We start from the raw sequence: 19,250 nt of genomic DNA, 5'->3' as shown, positions 1-19,250 counted from the left end.
TTTGACACACTGGTAGATCTCCATGCATGGAGAATAATTATAAAATGGAATGTGCTACTCAGGTTATTTTTCCTGAATAATGAATGTTACCATATTCAAGTTATATTAGCAGCATCCTCTGCAGAGAGACCATCCACACAGATTTAATTAGAAGATAAAATGAATACTGCAGAGATTACACCAACATGGTAATTAAGGTCAACAAGTTCCATAAGAAACCAAGGAAATGTACTTAGTTTATTAATACAATAATAACAGTAAACAACAGTTGTGTGGAAAACAATTATCAACTGATTTTTTCCAGTCAATCAAATTTTACTAGTCTGAATGTGACAGGCTAGTATGCACCTAATGCAAAAAGCAGCTTCGCATTTTGCATTCTTGGCATCCATAACAGCCAACAAACATTGCCAAAGGAAAAGTATACTGTTTAATTGAACAATTAATGTCCTAAGGCCCTGGGTGAGAGCTTTCCACAGATAAGCTTCCTGGTCAAAGGCCGGGACTTACGGCAAGGCATTTCCGTGGAGTACATACAAATTTATACATTTTACATTTAGTATTCATAACTATCCATCACTCTTTACAGTTTATTGTCATTTCTTACACAACTGTTAAATCAAAAAGGTACATCACACAGTAGACAGAACATCCAGGAGAAGCATCACAGAAGTATTAAATGGCAAAACACATATATTCAAACATTACAAGAAGCACAAACTTAACATTGAGGTGTGGGGTCTAAGGCTCATTGCCATTCACTCTCCTCTGTGGCTCCAACCTGTTCACTCGCAGTATCTCCAGGTGCTTGGCTTTCATCCACTGGTCCAGGGATAAAGTAGTCTCTCCAGCACTGAGGGACAGCAGCCTAGGGTAAAGACATCAGCTCCAGGTCAGTGGGAGAACTAATGCTAATAATCCTAACACATTTGCTCTGCATCACTTGGAGAGCTAATGCTAAGAATGCTATCATATTCACTCTAGATCAAGAGCTAACATTACCAATGCAAACATGTTTGCTCTGGATCCAGAATAATACTTATACAATAATGCAAATACATTAAATTTGGATCACTTAAAAGAGTAATAATGCAAGTAACAACTTGTTAACAATATGACTTTGCTATCTGCTATATCATTAACACTACATTATATTCATTTAGCAGATGCTCCTGTATAGAGCGACTTCCAGCACAAAACAACACAAGCGTATCCTTTCAAGTTGGATGTGCAACAGTGTCAGACCAGGCTAACAACACTTCCAGACCAGTGAGTTTGAGCAAAACACTTAACATAAGAACATAAGAACATATGATGACGAGAACAGGCCATTCGGCCCAACTAAGCTCGCCATCTCTTAATTGAAGAGTATCCAAAACTGCATCAAGTCTAGACTTGAACACAGCAGGGGTCTCTGCCTCAACTACATGACCTGGCAACCTATTCCATGTATTGATAACTCTTTGTGTAAAATAATATTTCCTTATATCAGTGCGGAACTTACTCTTAACTAGTTTCCATTTATGTCCTCTTGTTTTACAGACTGAACTCACCCTAAAGAATCTATTATAGTTGACCTTATTGATTCCTTTTATAAATTTAAAAACCACAATTAAATCACCCCTAAGCCTCCTCTCACTTAGTCTAAATAGGTTAAGTAACTTGAGTCTTTCCTCATAGCTTTTATATTTCATGCCAGGAACTAATTTAGTTGCCCTTCTTTGAACCTTTTCTAGAGCTTCGGTATCTTTTTTATAGTGCGGTGCCCAGAACTGCACACAGTATTCCAGGTGTGGTCTGACTAAGGCATTGTATAATTTCAATATAACCTCTTTAGATTTATACTCAATACATTTATACTTGATTCTGATTCTGATTCACAAGCTAAGCTATTCATAAGCTAAGATGATTCAATCTGATTCGACTCCAATTCCATATCGATTCGATAGGAATGAGATATGAAATACTATACCAGCTTTCCATATTTGGAGAGATGTTTAAAAAGCTCTAAAGGGAACACAAATTTACAAATGCAGAGTCACTGGAAACAAATTGTGAAAATCACTAAAGAAAAGGCCAAAGGCTTGTATAGTCATGCGCTGCTTAATGTCCATTCTGACAATGTCCGTTTGCACATACATCCATAGTCCTATAAGGTTATAACAAAGTTTAAAAATCCCGATCGCAGAACGGGACGTAGAGGACGTAACCGGACGTAGTGAAGGCAATGCTTCCCGCATGCAACACTTGTATCTCATGTCTCTTGGAAATAAAGCGATTGCGTTGCCAGGCGTATAATGGTACAGTACATAGTATAGCATATAATACATCTTGATAGTCATGATAAAAGCCTATGCTAATGTTTTATGTACGTACTGTACTGTATTTTAATGTTAACTTTGCATACTTACAATTAAAAAGTTTAACCGTATAACAGTGTATCCTATGCTTTGCCACGTAAGCAGCAGCATCCAATCTCGTGCCTATTCTATATACAGTAGGTTTGCTAAGTATATAGTATGGTGTTCGCACAACGATCAAATCACATAACGTCCTATTTCACAGAAAGCATCGTGGACGTTAACGCATGGCTGTATAACAAAATCTTTTTATTTGAGGAACACATGGGTATAGTTCCTTAAAAACAAAACCAACCTGTATCATTGCCTACTTATTAATGACATGAAGCAACAATGTGCTTGCATTAGTTAGCTCAGGGAAAACTGGTTTGTAAGGTAGCTACAATGACTGACAAAACATAGCTGACGTAGCTGACTGCAATTGTGAACGTTTTCTTGCTAGCCTAATATAAACAACTAGCTAGCTGGCTACCTAGCTAACAAACATGATCAACTATGTTCTCTTGAATTGCGCTAAATTACATTGCATTTGTGAGCAAGCGTTGCTGTTCAGTTTAGCTAGCTAGCTAGTTAGGTAGCTAGGTAGTGGTCAGGCACTGTATGAAAGTTAAAGCTATAAAGCTGTGACTGCAGTACACATATATATGAATATGTATACCAGGCATCTCCATGATTTTGGACACCCTTCTCCACGCATCATTTTTTAAAATTTATATTTCTGTACGTATCAAGAGACAAATTGTAGAGTATGGGGAAACCCGGCACTGCCACGATAAGCTTCTCCTCCATGTTTGACTGGAACCAAAATGTTGGATCATTTGTTTCAGCAACGTGTGTCATGCTGCTTTCACTGTGTCGCATTGCTCAGTATTTGCATAAAACAGACCTCGAGTCTAGTCTATTTTAGCCTCACCTAGTTGGCTTTGCAACGGCCACTTGTCGCTTGTCGCTGTAAATCACGAACTCTCATTGAAAATGAATAGCAGCTGGTCGCTTTGTCTCTCTCCTGTGTCGTCTGTGTGACCGTAGGGTTAGCCCTAGTGAACACTGAGAGGTCGCATCACAGTAAAAATAAATGATGTAACAGGTTTTCCTCTATGCGTTCACAGGTCGTTAAACGTTAAAAGTTAAACGAGAGAGTGACATCTAATGGGGGGGACTAGTAATTGCCTTTAATACAAGTTAGGCTATGACAGAGCCCATCTATTTAATTCTCTGGCTATGATTAACCATTTCGGAAATGAACCTAGAAAACCAGAAAAAATGCATATTAGCCTAAAAGATCAATTCATAAATTTTACAGATCTTAAAAAACAGTTTAATCGATGTAGCGAAGGGCGAGAGCAGTCACCCCACCCGGCCTACGGCTGTGCCATTCACTGTCCTGTATGCCAGCACCAAGGTTTTGAACGTGATGCGAGTGATAACAGAAAGCCAATGAAGTGAGGTGAGGAGGGGTGTAACTTGACTATGTTTAGGAAGATTGCAGACAAGTTGCGTAGCTGCATTTTGGATTAGTTGCAGGGGTTGGATGGCACAGGCAGGAAGACAAGCAAAAAGGGAGTTACAGTATTGTGAGGTTATATGTGCACGCTTGCCTCACACACAAGACAGACAAGTATGCCTGCATTTTACAGCTTCTGAAAAATATGTCTGTGCAGGATATCCACTGGCAGACAGATATGCTTATGCAGGATAACTACTGACAGCCTGTACAGGATAATTAGCTCACCTAGCAACAACCAGCATCCTGTGGAGGTCCTCTGCAGAAATACTCTGGGGGTCATACTTGCGCATTTCCACAAAGTCATCCTCCACTGCCTGCAAGGACACATACACATGCCACATTCTGGATTTTTCACACATGCACATTCCTCTCTCCCATTTAGAAAAGTCAGTTTTGGAATTTCTTCATTTATAAACTTTCTGGGGCTTTCAAGTTAGCCATTATAAAATCTAACTCAAATTGGGCTACACAGTGACAAAGAAAAGCAACACAATCTAAGAGAGAACTGAACATAGTCTCATTTATAAACAGCAAGAATAAAAGCAAGATTTATCTGTGATAAAACTGGTTATCACAGATTCATGTTTCCTTCATGCTATTAATAAACAAATGTGGTTTTTGTGGTGTGTATGGATAGGTACCTAACCACTCATGGCAAAACCAAAAGTGGTTTGGTTCATCATTTTGATCATTTTCAGCCTAGTTCCATTAATGAGTGCCAGGGGCCTGTATCAGTGAAATATTCCCAATGGTTCCTGTGCTACGCAGAGGTCTCCTCCTTCTCTTTAGCACTGGCGTGAGTGTGTGAAGGGTGCAACCTGACCTTGGTGACTTCCTGGGAGATGCTGTACTCCAGGGTGCGGAGCAGGCTCAGGTAGATGCGGAAGCTGTTGATGCTAGAGGGGGTTAGGGGGACGTGGAGGCTGTTCAGCTGATCCTCCATCATGCTGGGTGGGAACCGCTTGGGCTGCAGGTGTACCTGGCAGTCAGACTGGAGGAGGATGGAGGCTGGGGTCAGCAGGTACCCTACACATCCTCATATCTGCTGGCATTTCGGTGTGCCCCAAAAAACCATGCAGCTCTGATATATACACCATTACTCGTATGCCTAAACCTGTTTCATCATGAAACATCATCTACATGCCTCATCATATCAGAAATACAGAACAATATACTCTGGAACACTGCAGAAAATACAGCGGAAACTGCTTATAGTGATCACGGTTATAGTGATCATCCGCTTATATGGATCGAAATGCTTGGGACAGAATCATTCCTATACAAATACTGTTTAAATAATTCCCTTATAGTATTCAAGTAGTTCACCTACAGTGTTCACTTTGGGTCTTTTTATACATGACAACATATGGAAAAAAAAGAAAACTACGGTAATTTTTTTTTTTTAAACTTTACTTTGATAGACCTACTTTGCCTCACGGTAACCCGTCTGCTTCTGGCTAGCTACCTGAGGCTAATGCTGCGTGCACAGAAATCATGACAAGAAGAAAGTAAGTCACTTTCTCTCAATGACAAACATACACTCATCGAAGCTTATGACAAACTGCCAAAATGAGCCAATGAGATGCAGCTGCGAAACTTGGTGTTCCTCAGGCTACTTTGTGTAGTCTACTCAAACAACGAGAAACAGTCCTGGCTGCTAATGATGGAGGCAGAAAATGAATGCGTATGGGCAAAGCACCTGTGGTTGAAAGCACTTGTGGTTGTCAAGTGGATGAATATTTTACAAATAAGTTTGATTTCAAACTCTGCTACCACTTCGTCATTCATAGCCTACAGTTTATTTTCAGTTCTGTTAAAAGCTGAGAAATGCACTGAAACCCTGGCCAAGCCGTGCTTTAGCCTGTATTTGCACTACTGACGTTACTGTATTTTGTAAACCACACAATACTTTTACGTTTTAGGCTTTAGCCTAATTATAATTTGACCTACAATAAGCTATAATTTATATACAGTACTGTACTGTATTATAGTGTTTTTGATTTGATTTGAATTTAATTTTTACAGTACTGTAATTTCAAAAGCGTTTGAAACAGCTGTACTGTATTTTGAAAGAGTCAATAAAATTCAGTAAATAGAGACGCTGTCCATTTCCTTACTTTGTATTCATGTAATAAATATACAAATGTCAATTAGATGGTAATCTGCATGCATAATAAAGAAAAGAAACAAAAATCGGTTATAATGATGATCCGCTTATAGTGATCAATTTCACCCGGACAGACATGATCACTATAAGCGGTTTCCACTGTACTAATGTTTTATAAGACTGTTTACGCACATTGGTGCTTTAGACACAGACTGGCTGCAGCTAGCCAATTACATGCTTTTGTTCCTGGGTTTCAAGAGAGGGACACCAGCTGTATTAATCCCACAGACACAGACCCTACCGGCAGCAGTGACTTCCCCTCTGATGTGATCAGCACGTTAATATTGCAGGGGAACTCCATCTGGTGGAAACCAAAGTCATAATCCACCTTCTGCCAGGATATCAGGCTCCCCAGGGCCGTGATGTTCCGCACACCTACAGCAGGAGGCGCAGGGAGAACGAGACTTTCAGAAAGCAAGCCCCAAGACTGGACAAAACCCCTCATATTCACAAGGGGAAGAACAGACAGCCTACTTCAATATTTTGCAGGAAATTCTACTGGCTACTAGCGTGCAGCATTAACAAGTTATCATTGAATTTAAGTAAAACAAAGTTTATAATATTTGGTAATCAGCAAATCAATAATCAAGCTAAAATTATGATCAATGATGTTGAAATAGAAAGAGTGTATGAAAATAAATTTCTGGGTGTAATAATTGATCATAAATTATGTTGGAAACCACATATAAATAATGTAAAAACAAAAATGTCTAAAACCATTGCAATATTAAATATTAAAACTAAAGATACCTTGAATCAGAAATGACTATATATACTGTATTGTTCTCTCACAGTTGAATACATTACCTACTGTGTGGAGGTATGGGGAAACATACAAAACTAACACTAATCCAATTTTCATGCTACAGAAGAGAGCCATAAGAATTGTAAATCGATCAAATTATTACGAACCAACCAATGCACAATTTACTAACTTACATACTTTAAAATTTTGTGATCTAGTTGATCTTAAAACTGCACAGATAATGTACAAAGCACAAAATAATTTACTTCTTAACTGTATTCAGAGGTTGTTTGAAATTAGAGAAAGCCAATATGAAGTTAGGGGAATATGTATATTTAAAAAAACAAAGGTAAGAGCAAATTTAAAAAATAGATGTATATCAGTCAAAGGGGTAAACTTGTGGAATAGTTGTGACAAGGAGATAAGAAAATGTAGCTCACCTTGCGAATTTAAAAAAATATTTAAAAATAAGGTGGTAAACAAATATATAACTGAGGTATAATCAGTATTATATATGAAATGTTTGGAACTTTTGTTTTTGCTTCCGTTTTATTTTGTCTTTGTATAGCCTAAACCTAGTAGAGAAAGGGTTGCCTATGAGAACATGTTATGTAAAAAGGATAGGTATAATAAGCTAAAGCTTCAGCCTACACCTTTTCGGTCAATATTCTTTGTTTTCTTTTAATGCCTTATTATTTATTTATTTCTATGTGCATTCATTTTGTAAAATTGTTGATAAGGACCGAAATAAATTACTACTACTACTACTACTACAATATTAAACAATATTATTTCCTAATTTCAGAAGTTAGGGTGCCCACCTCTGTAGACTAGGGAGGACAGCGGACTCTACGGATTTTTAATTCATAAATGGGAGGATGGAAATGTATTCATAATAATAATTTATTCATGATGAATGTGCAGCACAGCCGCAGAACAATATGCCTTTCTTCTACACCTAACACCATGGCTATGATGGCTTTAAATCTTAGTTTTAGAATTAATGAATTATTTAATTGCTTAAACTGAAGTGTTGTGTAGACCACAGGGAGCTTGGTGTGTAGAACCTTTAGTGTCTTCTGCACTAATGACTGGTAGCCCACAAAAAATTAAGACCAGAAGGGAAAGAACACATATGTTTTTCTCTAGTTCTCCACCTGCTGCGTCGAGTTGCCCCTCGTCCAACTGTGTTTCATCCAGGAAGAGAGAGGTATTCTGGGATAGCTGCAGAAGGCCACTCAGCAGGCGGTTTGCTGTGTAATCCTTTTGAGGCACAAACCTCAAGCTGTTCATGTTGTGGAGACTCATTCCCAAGTGGAACGACTGGCGGGGACACAGGGCAAGTAGCACATTAACATCAGAGACGTCCCTTCCACAGGAAGCCCAGGGGCCTGTCCCCCGTTCTGGAGGAATTAAGGACTGCCTCTAAAAACTGACACCCCTTCATCTACAAAAATACAAAACGCAAAATCTGCCAGGTCCTGGTCAAACAGTCTACACCCAGTATTACTGTATCACTTGCAGATCTGCAGAAAAGGACAGGCAGCAGGTGAAGCAGATGAAGCAGGTAAAGCTGGTATAGCAGGTGAATCAGGTAAAGCAGGTGAAGCTCCATGTTTGACTCACCGTGGGCACCAGCTGTTGAATGATGGAGTAAAGCTGCTCTGTGAAGGTGGAGCTGTGAGGACACCCACTCAGATTCAGAGTGAATTTACCCAGAGGTAAAATGTCTCGCCTGGCATACCTGCAACAGACCCCTAGTGGTCACTCACACAGAAAAAACCACTCCACCATCCCCCTCCAGCACTGAGCCACATGAAAAACTAAACATTACTCAAACTTTCTCAATGATAGCACTGTGAAAATGCATTTATACAAAATGGTTTGGAAAGGTATATCTGCAAGTGGCCAAGTTAACAGTATCTTATACTTTTCGTAGATAAAGGTCAGCTTCCCGCCAGAGAGGATTCCGGGAGCGTGGACTCACACGCTGGAGATGAGGTGCAGCATCAGGTACTCAGCTGCCAGCACATCTCCCAGCAGCACATGGGTCAGGTAGTCCAACAGGTCAGCCCTGACTGATGTCAGCTCACTCAGGAACACTGACATGACTGAGACAGCAGCCAGGGATAAGGGCCACAGTGAACTCATGTGTGTTTATTATTGCTTGACCAAAAATAAACTTCACTGCACTTATAAGAAGCAACTGTGATCAAAAACACTTGGACAGATTACCACCCTGTTTACATACTGTGTCTGACAGAATCAAACTGCTTGTAATAATCATACTGCACCCATTCATAAAATGTAAAACAATACTCAAAAAGGGGCAATTGCTTTCATTTTTAGTTCCACTTTTAAGATTTAACCAAGAATCAAGTTATCCTGCATGGCTGAGATTCCTGTAGGTGGAGTGAAATGTTTCCAGACATCATCTCGGCTTGAAGCGAAAGCTTTTTATTACCAAAGCTCACAATCAGAGGATGAACATGCTATCTTCTAGAAAGCAAACTATCGTATTCTAAAACAATGTGGGAATTAGTAGCATAAAATAGGGACACTCTTACTGGAGGAGTTCTCCTCCGAGTCAGCAGGGGGCAGTAGTGGGTTGTTGTGCTGCAGTCTGCGGGCGTGGAGCATGTGGAGGCGGGGCACCAGAGAGGCCGGGGGGCTGTGCACTCTGCGCTCCTCTGCACTCTCCACACAATCCATGGGGTCCAACAGCAGCGCGTCCCTGCATGCCACAGGCCACTCAGCATCACTCAACTACACACTCAGCACCGCACTCTAAACACCATATAGCCACCAGATAGTTTGATTCTGAGCATTACTCAACATTACACTCAGCTTCACACTCTGAACATCGCACAGAGCACTAAGTATTGTGCAACATTATATCCTGAACAGATGACTGAAGACAAAAGTACAAACTAGGGCTGTCACTTTAATAAAAAATCCTGTTCGATATTTTAAACAGAAATGAAGACCAGTTCGACTTAATATTCGAATTTCCATGTTAAAATGTTTTAAATTCCAAGGCTAAATATAGGCCAATCCAGTGGCAACTAAGTAGTAATTGGAACGTGTATGCAGAAGAGGGCGTGAGAGCAAAGTAAAAAGACAACAATCCATATGAGGATTTATTACCGAAAAGTGCCATGCACAAAAACACTGCAGGCCTAGCCTACTGTATCAATCAAAATCAGTTAGCAGAGACTGGGCTGCCATTACATTAGGGTAATAATAACAAGCACAAACATTAAACTTTGCATCCTTGTAGGCTAACATAGCCACATTTACGATTTTAATACAACTCTAACAGATTACCAGCGATTGTCCAAAAAAAAAAAAAAAAAACTCAAACTCAACTTAGCCTATCTGAGAACAACTGAGGCTAACTGGTACATTAAATATGTTCAAATAAGTCTACTGCAAATTATTTGCCAAGAACACAAGCTGATCAACATGATCGCATTCCAGACCAGAACGTTTTATTAACTATATTCCCAGCAGTGGAGAAGACGCGCTCTGGCTCTGAACACACTGACGTCCTGGGAACCCTAAGATACCTCGCTGCCAGCTGTGCGAGGTGGGGATATTTTGTTGTTCCTGTAATCGATTGGCTTTGTTGTCGTTGTCCTCCATTTTACAAAACTCTACCAACTAGGCCCATGATTTAGACTCTATTTCCGCTTCCTGACCACATTGGGTTATTTGAGTGCTCGCAATTCTTTCAACAATTTTAGCATTCTTCCATGTTCATGATCTATTTTTATCTCTATTTTTAAAATTGGCAAATAAAATTTATATGCATGATAATAATGTTAATATCGAATTTCTCCGTTCATTTTCGAAACACATGTTAATTGACAAATTCGAATTTAATTTCGATATTCGAATTTAAGGTGACAGCCCTAATACAAATGGTATGAACTGTACAAACTAAGAAGTACAAACTGTTCATAATATACCTTCTGGTCATAATAATATATAATATCCCAACACATTCTGTGAAAACCACCTGAATTAACCCTTTTCACAAATACCCAACCTTTCACTCTGTAATGTTCAGAAATGTTGTGTTTGATAACTGCTTAAAATTCTCAGTATGAAATATGACATCGACCTTGGATTTGTTCATTTTGGAAAAATCGTATCAGAGTAAGCCACTGACTATTCATGAACCTCCTTTTGCCATCCTGTGAAAAAATAAATGCTTTGTCCCATGTTTGCTTTGCTCATGGAAAATTGGTGTGAAAACCCTTCCACAGTTTTGTGTCTCCAGTACATACCCCAAAAAGATTCACTTGAACACATAAGACTTCAAGAATCAGCTTACTTGTCCTCTGACAGCACACTCAACACAGGGTCCACAGACAGAATTCCGAACACTTCCAGCATGTCGTTGACTTTAAACGTCTCCCAGTCTTCATAAACCTAAAGGACAGGGCTTGTGACTGCAGGCCAATTCAGTTACACACATCCCTCAACTGAAGTAACTGAAAACCAGGAGGGATGACATACCACTCACACACAGAGCACTGTTACACTGAGTGACAGTGTCTGCTAATTAATGACAACACAGCCTCAAACTCACAAACCCAAGGATTGCAGTCCATAAAGGCGCTCCTTCTGAGCATGTGTGAGGCTAAACTGAACCAAACAGTTTGACAATACAGACACAAAGACAAACATAGTTGGAGCTCACCTTTATGAGGCAAGCGGGGCCCTTCTCCCCAGGTAGGGGGAAGTTGAGGTCCAATGGGGAGGAGCAGCCTGAGGAGGGACTCATCTGGGCTGGGGGGGGCTCTATCTCCATGCGCTTGGAGTCCCCACTGCTGTGGCTGTCCATCATACACTGAGGTCCTGTAGAGTAGGCAGAGCTGAATATAATCACCTACATTTACCTGCTGACAGAAGTTGCCATAATCACCTACATTTACCTGCTGACAGCAGTTGCCACAATCGCCCTCATGTCCTTGGAGGTTGTAGACAGCTCAGGAACTGTGACCATTATTAGTACCCCTCAGCCTGTTTGCGCAGGTCTTTCTTCCATCACAGCTGAATGGAGAGGAACTCATCCCCGTTCTGAGCGCTACACTGGGCCCGTACCTGTACCTACTGCGGGGTCCCTCTGCTTATAAGGCTGTGGGTCCATGTCCTCATCCTCCTCGTAGCTGCGCTTGTTCCGGCATGGTGTGTAGGACGTGGAGGGAAGTGCGCAGGCCTGGCTGGAGCTGGCGTAGCTGTTCGGCAGGACAGTTAAGAAAGACAGTGCAAGGTACACCTCATCTCACCTAAACCACCGACAAAATCTGAGATTAAAAAAACTTCTAAAAGTTCTTCCACCCTTAATTTACCCTAGTTAGATGGACATGTTTGCCAATCAGCAGCTTGCCTGAGGAGTGATCCTACCCTGGATTTTGTCAGGCCCATTCTATCTGAGCCAGCCTTAGAGGCAAAACATCACTGACCCAATGACTTAATGAGTTTATTCATTAAAATATTCATTGTAGTCTGCCTCTCTGCTGTGCCGATGTATTGGGTAGAGCTGTAGTTATTGTAAAGTAATTTCTGGATACATGAATGACTGAAATTGTGCTCTGAAAGGATATTTCTTTCACCCAGGAAGACTCTCCAGGGATAGGTACACAGTAAAAGGTCTGTCGTTCTGATGTCACAGTGTTGTTGGAGTTCAGGTCCACCTGCAGGGAAAAAGATAACACTCCAATAAAGCAATCAATTATATTTCCCTTAAAGGCTATACTGAACCATAGCCTAAAATCAACACATTACAATCAAGTCTTTAATAGCTGCTTCTATTGGCAGGGAAATTCTTACCTACGCACCTACCACTATGTGCTGGTAGCTGGCTAGCAGTACATGAAATGAACATTTCCAAATCTCTCATTCTGGTACTGGCTGATTCCAGGGCAGTAAAAGCAGCTGGGAATTTGTGGATCATACTAATAACAGGGAAAGGTCTATAGCAGGTCATACACCACGGAGGGGAAACATATTTACTTACCCCACATTCTGCAACATCCTTGTACTTTCCAAATGTCAATACCTGCAACATTTCATGATTAGTTGCTTGAACAGTGTGAAAACTTACATTACATTATGTTCACTTAGCAGACACTCTTACCCAGAACAACTTACATATGTTACAGTTTTACATATTACCCATTTATACAGCTGGAGATTCACTGAGACAATTTTGGGTAAAATACCTTGCCGTAATACAATTTAAAAACAATACAATTAAAAACAATTGTATTGGCAATGGCAATGTACTAACAGCTACCTCAGGTTTTACTGGAGATTTTGTAGGTCATACCAAGTTATTATATGAAGAGCCCAAACATCACCATCTCAAGGGAAGGTTCTCAATTCAGCCAGTAACAGCTAGCTGCTACAAATACATGACTCATTTTATTACTGGCTTGGAACTGTTTGACAGGTGGTCATGTCTTTAATACTGATTACATCAGAGAGGGCAAACCACTGCAGCTCAGGTTTACACTAATGCAATTACTGCATGCAGCGCAAATCTGAGCCCATTTACCATATGCTAAGATAAGAAGCATGAAAAAGAAAACTTCAGCCATTTTGACTTTTAAAAAGTTAACTTCGCACCAGGTAAATTTTTAAGCCAATCAGAAAAATACCACATTAACCCCTTCATAACTCAACCACAGTCTTGGTACTGTACTGTGGTAACTGATAAGTACCATTCAACTGACTTTCAAACTTTTTCATGTTATTTTCATACATTTTGGGACAATGTCGACTACAAGAATATAAACATTTGTTTACACTGCTAGCTACATTTTTTCTGTGAACATTAAACAGCAACCTTTTGTTTTTATTTACTTTCTGATTGGTTATTTATTTTCTTGTATTTGTAGGCATATTTACATCTGTAGTGAACTAAAATGCCATGTTTGGTAGAAAGGAGTGAGTCTTTGAGCACATGAAAGACAGTACGAAACCCCAGTACTGACTTTTGACTTGGAGGTGATGTCGATTTTCTCATATATTCCTATGTAGAATTCTGGATCGAACATGTCCTGGACAAAGCAACGAAATTTCACCAGGCTGTTGGCCTTCAGGTTGTGCAAAGGGAGATCATTTAACGAGGGCACCTGGGGAAAAATCAACACATTAGTAAAAACACTCATGTTAATTATGCAGAAAGTATTAACAGCTCACAAAGCTATGCGTACTGCTCAGAGGCTCCCATTTTAAATGAAAGCATGTATTTCTACCCATCAGCCTAGAGGATGAGAAAACCCACAGCCATATAATCATGAACTCACTTTAGAAAATCTTACCCAGTTCCAAGCATCGCCATCCATCAGCTTCTCTCTGAAATACTCCAGGACTTTGGCTTCCCACTGCGGACTGGCATTGCTCTGAGCTGCACGACAACCCAAACCACAACCATCCCACCAATTTCATGTAAAACAGCCAGATTAAGCCAAACCCATTTACATTCCTTTAAATGCGCACATCGTGTCGTCAAACACATACACACCTACAGGACAGATATGTAGAGAATAAGTGTAATTAGAAAGGTGAATAATACCTTTGACATTCATGATTAAGGTCGATCTAACCTTAATAAAGCCCCAATACTATTATTACTGTACTGTAAGTAGTTATCGTTTTATTTCGGTTCAAGTTTTTTTACTCAACAAAGCATCTCCTGCTAACACGGTGTACGGTGGAATATGACAGCCTTTGACATGAATGTTGTTCAAATCTTTTTCAATACTCATCTCTCCCATTTGATGAAAATGTTTTCACTGCGATGAAATGTTCAAATTTTCGTTGTGTATAAAACACTGTACTTACTGTTAATTATTATAATTGTTTACAGATTATTTACAACACAGTTACGGTAAAGTAACGGTACAGTTACAGTTACGTATGACAACTAAAGATGTCTTTAAATGGAGTTCCACTGAGTTGTTCGCTCCCCATTCCCTCTCCAGGCTGAGGAGCAAGTTCCTGAAGTAAAGTTTGCACGGGCTAGCAAAGCAGACAGCCGAGACAGAGTCCGTATTTTGCTATGGCCATCTTCTACCCTAAATGTGGCCGCAAACTAGGTAGTTGGCTAACGTTTGGTGGATTAAAAAAAATACAAACACCCTATTGCTATCTGAATAAAAAATGCCAAGGGAGTGGACAAATGTGTGACTGTACCAGCAATCTGATTAGTTGTACGTGATGAGCTAATAAACATTTGCATTTACAAAAACATTACGCGCGGTCAGGCTTTGTAGTGAGTTAGCAATCCGGTCCAGTAGACAGCAGCAGTGATTTGATGCCCAGAAAACTCTGATCATTAATCCTACCGGTCACCCACGTGTCTCAGCCGCCAGGCATTGCATTGAGCTATTATTGCTAGCCAGCTAAATAGCTGGGTGACTGGCTAGATAACTAACATTACAAACAACTTAATTTTTATAGCCAGCGTTTTCTTACCAAATATATCTTCCACAATGTTCAGGGGGGTATCTATCCAGTCATGAACAGACGGCATTATTTCGCTTCTTCAAGGTAAACACAATATTTCTCAAATTCAAAATTAAACACTCTTTCCGTATTTCGCCGAATCAGGAACTCAATGAACACGATTTGCAAAGGCGGGAAAATTGCGTCATCTTTGTTTCACCTCTGAACCCAGCTGCTACTGATGGAGAGAGGCGCCAATCACTGAGCTGCTCCATCCCCTCTGCCTTAACACGTTATATCCACCAGGTGGATCACGTTCACGGCTCAAATGTATTCATTCCGTTTACAAATGCCACTGAAATACTGGCATAAATTTACACTCTTCTGAAAAATGACGAAATTAAATGCAGTACAATAGTGAAGAGTAATACATTGCACAAAAGAGTCTTTTTTGGCCATTTGATTTTCCATCCATGCTTTGAGCATCTCACTGTGTTGCATTTTGCTGTCGGTCATTTCTTCTTGGGTGCAGGTGAGTATTTCTCTATTAGTGCACGAAGTGTATTTCTTTCTAATGAGATTATATCTGTCCATCACCCTCCTGAGAGTGAAGGCATGGTGAGAGTAATGGCTGGCAATGATTGGTGCTTTGGGGCTGTTTTACCTTGAAAAGACATGGAAACTAAACAACTAAACAAATTAGTGTCACCAGATCTTACAGAATTATCTTACTGTCAGTTTTTGTGGTAGGATACCAAATAACACCATGGAAACTCTTTAAATGCATAATGTCTGTATAATGACTACAATCAGCACAAGTCTGGTTTCAGGCTAATTGTCTGATTTATTCCTGCATAACCAACATAATGTAAGCAGATAAACAGGAAGCATGTAAATAATATACCTTTTAGTTAAATATTATCCATGGTCCCTGTCACTGCCATGTCAAATGTGACATGCCTTATGCTCTACCTAGTTATGAAGGTATGATGAAAGAGGGCCATGAGTTAATATGAAATTGAATTAATGTAGAATTGTTGCACTGACAATAAGGTCTGTAATATTACTATTAATAATGTGATTTTATTTCACATACATAAGTAAGGACATATGGTATGTTAGATAGTAAAGTGTACAGCCTTATCAGAGCTCATGTATTTTTTGTATTATACGAGCGGCAGTGGTGAGGAGCAGTATGGAGGACAAAAAATGACATAAGCATAAATAAATAAACACATAAATAAATGAAAAATAAATGAATTTTGGTAATGAAAAAGGCTATTTCTGTATTTTTACATTTATTTATGTATGCATTTATACGTTTATTTATTTCTGTTTTTCTACATGTCTACATTTATTTATTTCTGTATTTCTACATTTCTACATTTATTTATTTCTGTATTTCTGTGTCTGTATGTTAATTGAGTGGGTGGTCCTACCTCAGTCTAAAGCCAGATTGGTTACAGCTGTGTGCCCCAAAAGGAGGTGAGCTTCAGGAGGTAAAAGGTACGCTGGACATCCAATTGTCGCTTCCTCTGTTTCCAAGAGGATGTGAAGTTGGCGGGCGATTTCTTGAAGACTGTCTAGCGCTGCTACATCAGCTTCTACATCCATATCAGCGTTGAGCTGAACTAAATCCTCCATTAATCTTCCCAGACGAAACTGAAGGTAGTCATTGGGTGCATTGTTCTCAAAATTGTTCGCTAATGATCTTAAATCATTGGCAATGGCTCGTACAAAACTTTCCATCAATAACACAGGGCTACATTAAAACTAACTGTTGACAACTCAGTTCAGCTACAGAAATACACAAATAAATAAATGTAGAAATACAGAAATATATAAACAAATGTAGAAATGCATAAATGAATAAATGCAGAAATACATAAATAAATGTAAAAATGCATACATAAATAAATACTGTAAAAATACAGAAATAGTGTTTTTTATTATGAAAATGTAGTTATTTTTCATTTATTTATTTCTGCATTTATTTATTTATGCTTATGTCATTTTTTGTCCTCCATAGAGAGCAGGGCTTGTAAATGAACATTTACAACGTTGCTGGTTTGATTCCCTGCTGGGTCGGTGCTGCTGTACCCATGGGCAAGATACAATACCCTGGACTACAGCCTGCCCCACTTGTAACTCTTTCCTTTATCCACTGTCATTTTCACCTATGTAGTTTTCTACAAGCTGACCTAGTTGTCATTCAAGGCATTTTTGGGTTGCTTGACGGGTTGTAATCTTATAGAACAGTGAACCAGTCCTACACTACACTGAAAAGACTTGATCAATAAGATTAGATTGTCCGCAAACCACACACCAGGGTGTGAAATACGGGTGGTTGCGGGGGGTCCGAGACCCCTTGATTGACACTTGAGACCCCCCTGAAAGCCTCAACAGCAAACTTTTGGGGGGTCTCTGGAAAAATCTTAAAAAAATCTTTGTCACTTGCAGTTGTCACTAAAAATGTCAACCCTTACAGCCTGATAGACACAGCCTGCGTCCAAATTCACATCCCTTCTTCTCAGTTGAATTGATCATGAAGTATTCATCACTAACAATGCTAGTTGCTTGTCTATGCAACGAAGTGTTGGCAAGAAAAATAATTTTGAACATCAATACATCAAATTTAATTAAAGTTACAATCTGCATACAACTCTGCGTCCATCTCCACACCCATTATTCTTGTTTGAATAACCCATGAACTCACATTGCATAAATATAGAACACATATCACAAGAAAGAGCAGAACCAGAGCTTTAATGATGCTAGTAATATATTTGTACATACGCACGAAGTAATCACATTATGAAGACAAATCAAACTTCTGCAAAGTAATATCTTTACTAATTTCTTCACCCATTTTCACACTCCTGCTTCTCGGTTGAATAAGTCATGAATTCCCTGTCACTTCACAACGTACCATATCTGTTCAACTTCATTCTGAGTGGATTGACGAATTTAACCATAAATTGTGGAATTTGGTCAATCCATATAGTTATTGGCAGTGATTGCAAACTAAAATCACACCTCCACCTTCACACAAAAGACCATTTTTTGAATCCATCACCAAAGTTTATGCTCAGACTGGTCAATTACTTTGTGGACCTCATTTTTTTGACAAATACTTGAATATATGTCAGGTTTTACTGCTAATTTTCTAGAATGAACTGAACTGAATTACCTTGTCCACTTAAGGAAATTTATACTTGACCACATCAACACAGACGTTAATCCAACCTTGGTGTGAAGCTCCACAGCTTGAGTAAGTTAGAAATTCTGCACTTGTATAACTGCCAACTCAATTCCTTGGAATGATTTGAACTTTGTTAGATACGCTTAGGACAACTGCTTGACAGAAGTGGGGTTTGTGCTGTTTGTGTTGACAGCACTTGGGTTGTTCTGTTTTGTCCTAGTCTTCCTGGTCCACAGCCTGGCTAGCTCCTACCTTGTTTTTTTGTTTCATATTGTGCATGGCTGGCTGGATGAGGCTCTCCACTGTAGAGCTGGGATATACTATCACTTCAACACTTTTGTCTCATACTGTGTGAAGGAAGGGTGTTTGAAGAGCTGCTTCCCAACCTAGAGGAACGAGGTCCCCCTTTCCTACGCCTCTGCCTGCACAATCAAGACTTCCAGCTGGGGAAGGACATCTTTGGCAATATCATAGACAGCCTCTACAGCAGCTGCAGGACACTCTGCCTGGTCGGCTGACACTACCTCAACAGCAACTAGTGTTCCATGGAGCTGAGGCTGGCCACTGCTCACCTACTGGCGGAAGGCAAGGACATTTTGATCCTCGTCTTCCTAGAGAAAATTCCCCCTTTGTCAGCCCACCATAGGCTGGACCTGGACCAACCTAGATTGGCCACAGGACCCAGATCAGCATGCGGCATTCTGGGACAGGCTAAGAGCTAAACTTGCACCTTCTGGAGGTACATGAGATGATAAACCCGCACAGGCTGTCCCACTATGATCACATTGTCTTTGGAGAAATGGACT

General features: G+C 39.8%; 1 protein-coding gene across 1 annotated transcript; it reads right to left on the bottom strand.

The window, feature by feature from the left end:
* Positions 1-278: 278 nt before the first annotated feature.
* On the bottom strand, positions 279-15,438 carry LOC118789930 (minichromosome maintenance complex binding protein). The gene is made up of 16 exons (XM_036546671.1): positions 15,273-15,438; positions 14,117-14,202; positions 13,787-13,927; positions 12,808-12,849; positions 12,395-12,484; positions 11,892-12,027; positions 11,488-11,645; positions 11,119-11,216; positions 9,347-9,513; positions 8,767-8,890; positions 8,406-8,523; positions 7,937-8,102; positions 6,276-6,409; positions 4,691-4,858; positions 4,093-4,181; positions 279-868 (listed from the first exon to the last, which is right to left on the bottom strand). Exons 1-16 carry the CDS (start codon positions 15,328-15,330, stop codon positions 742-744), a joined length of 1,902 nt encoding a protein of 633 aa, XP_036402564.1. The 5' UTR covers positions 15,331-15,438; the 3' UTR covers positions 279-741.
* Positions 15,439-19,250: the final 3,812 nt, after the last annotated feature.

The sequence above is a fragment of the Megalops cyprinoides genome, chromosome 15 (assembly GCF_013368585.1).
Source record: "Megalops cyprinoides isolate fMegCyp1 chromosome 15, fMegCyp1.pri, whole genome shotgun sequence".
In the NCBI taxonomy this organism is placed as follows: Eukaryota; Metazoa; Chordata; class Actinopteri; order Elopiformes; family Megalopidae; genus Megalops; species Megalops cyprinoides.
This window is presented reverse-complemented; position numbering and strand designations above follow the sequence as displayed.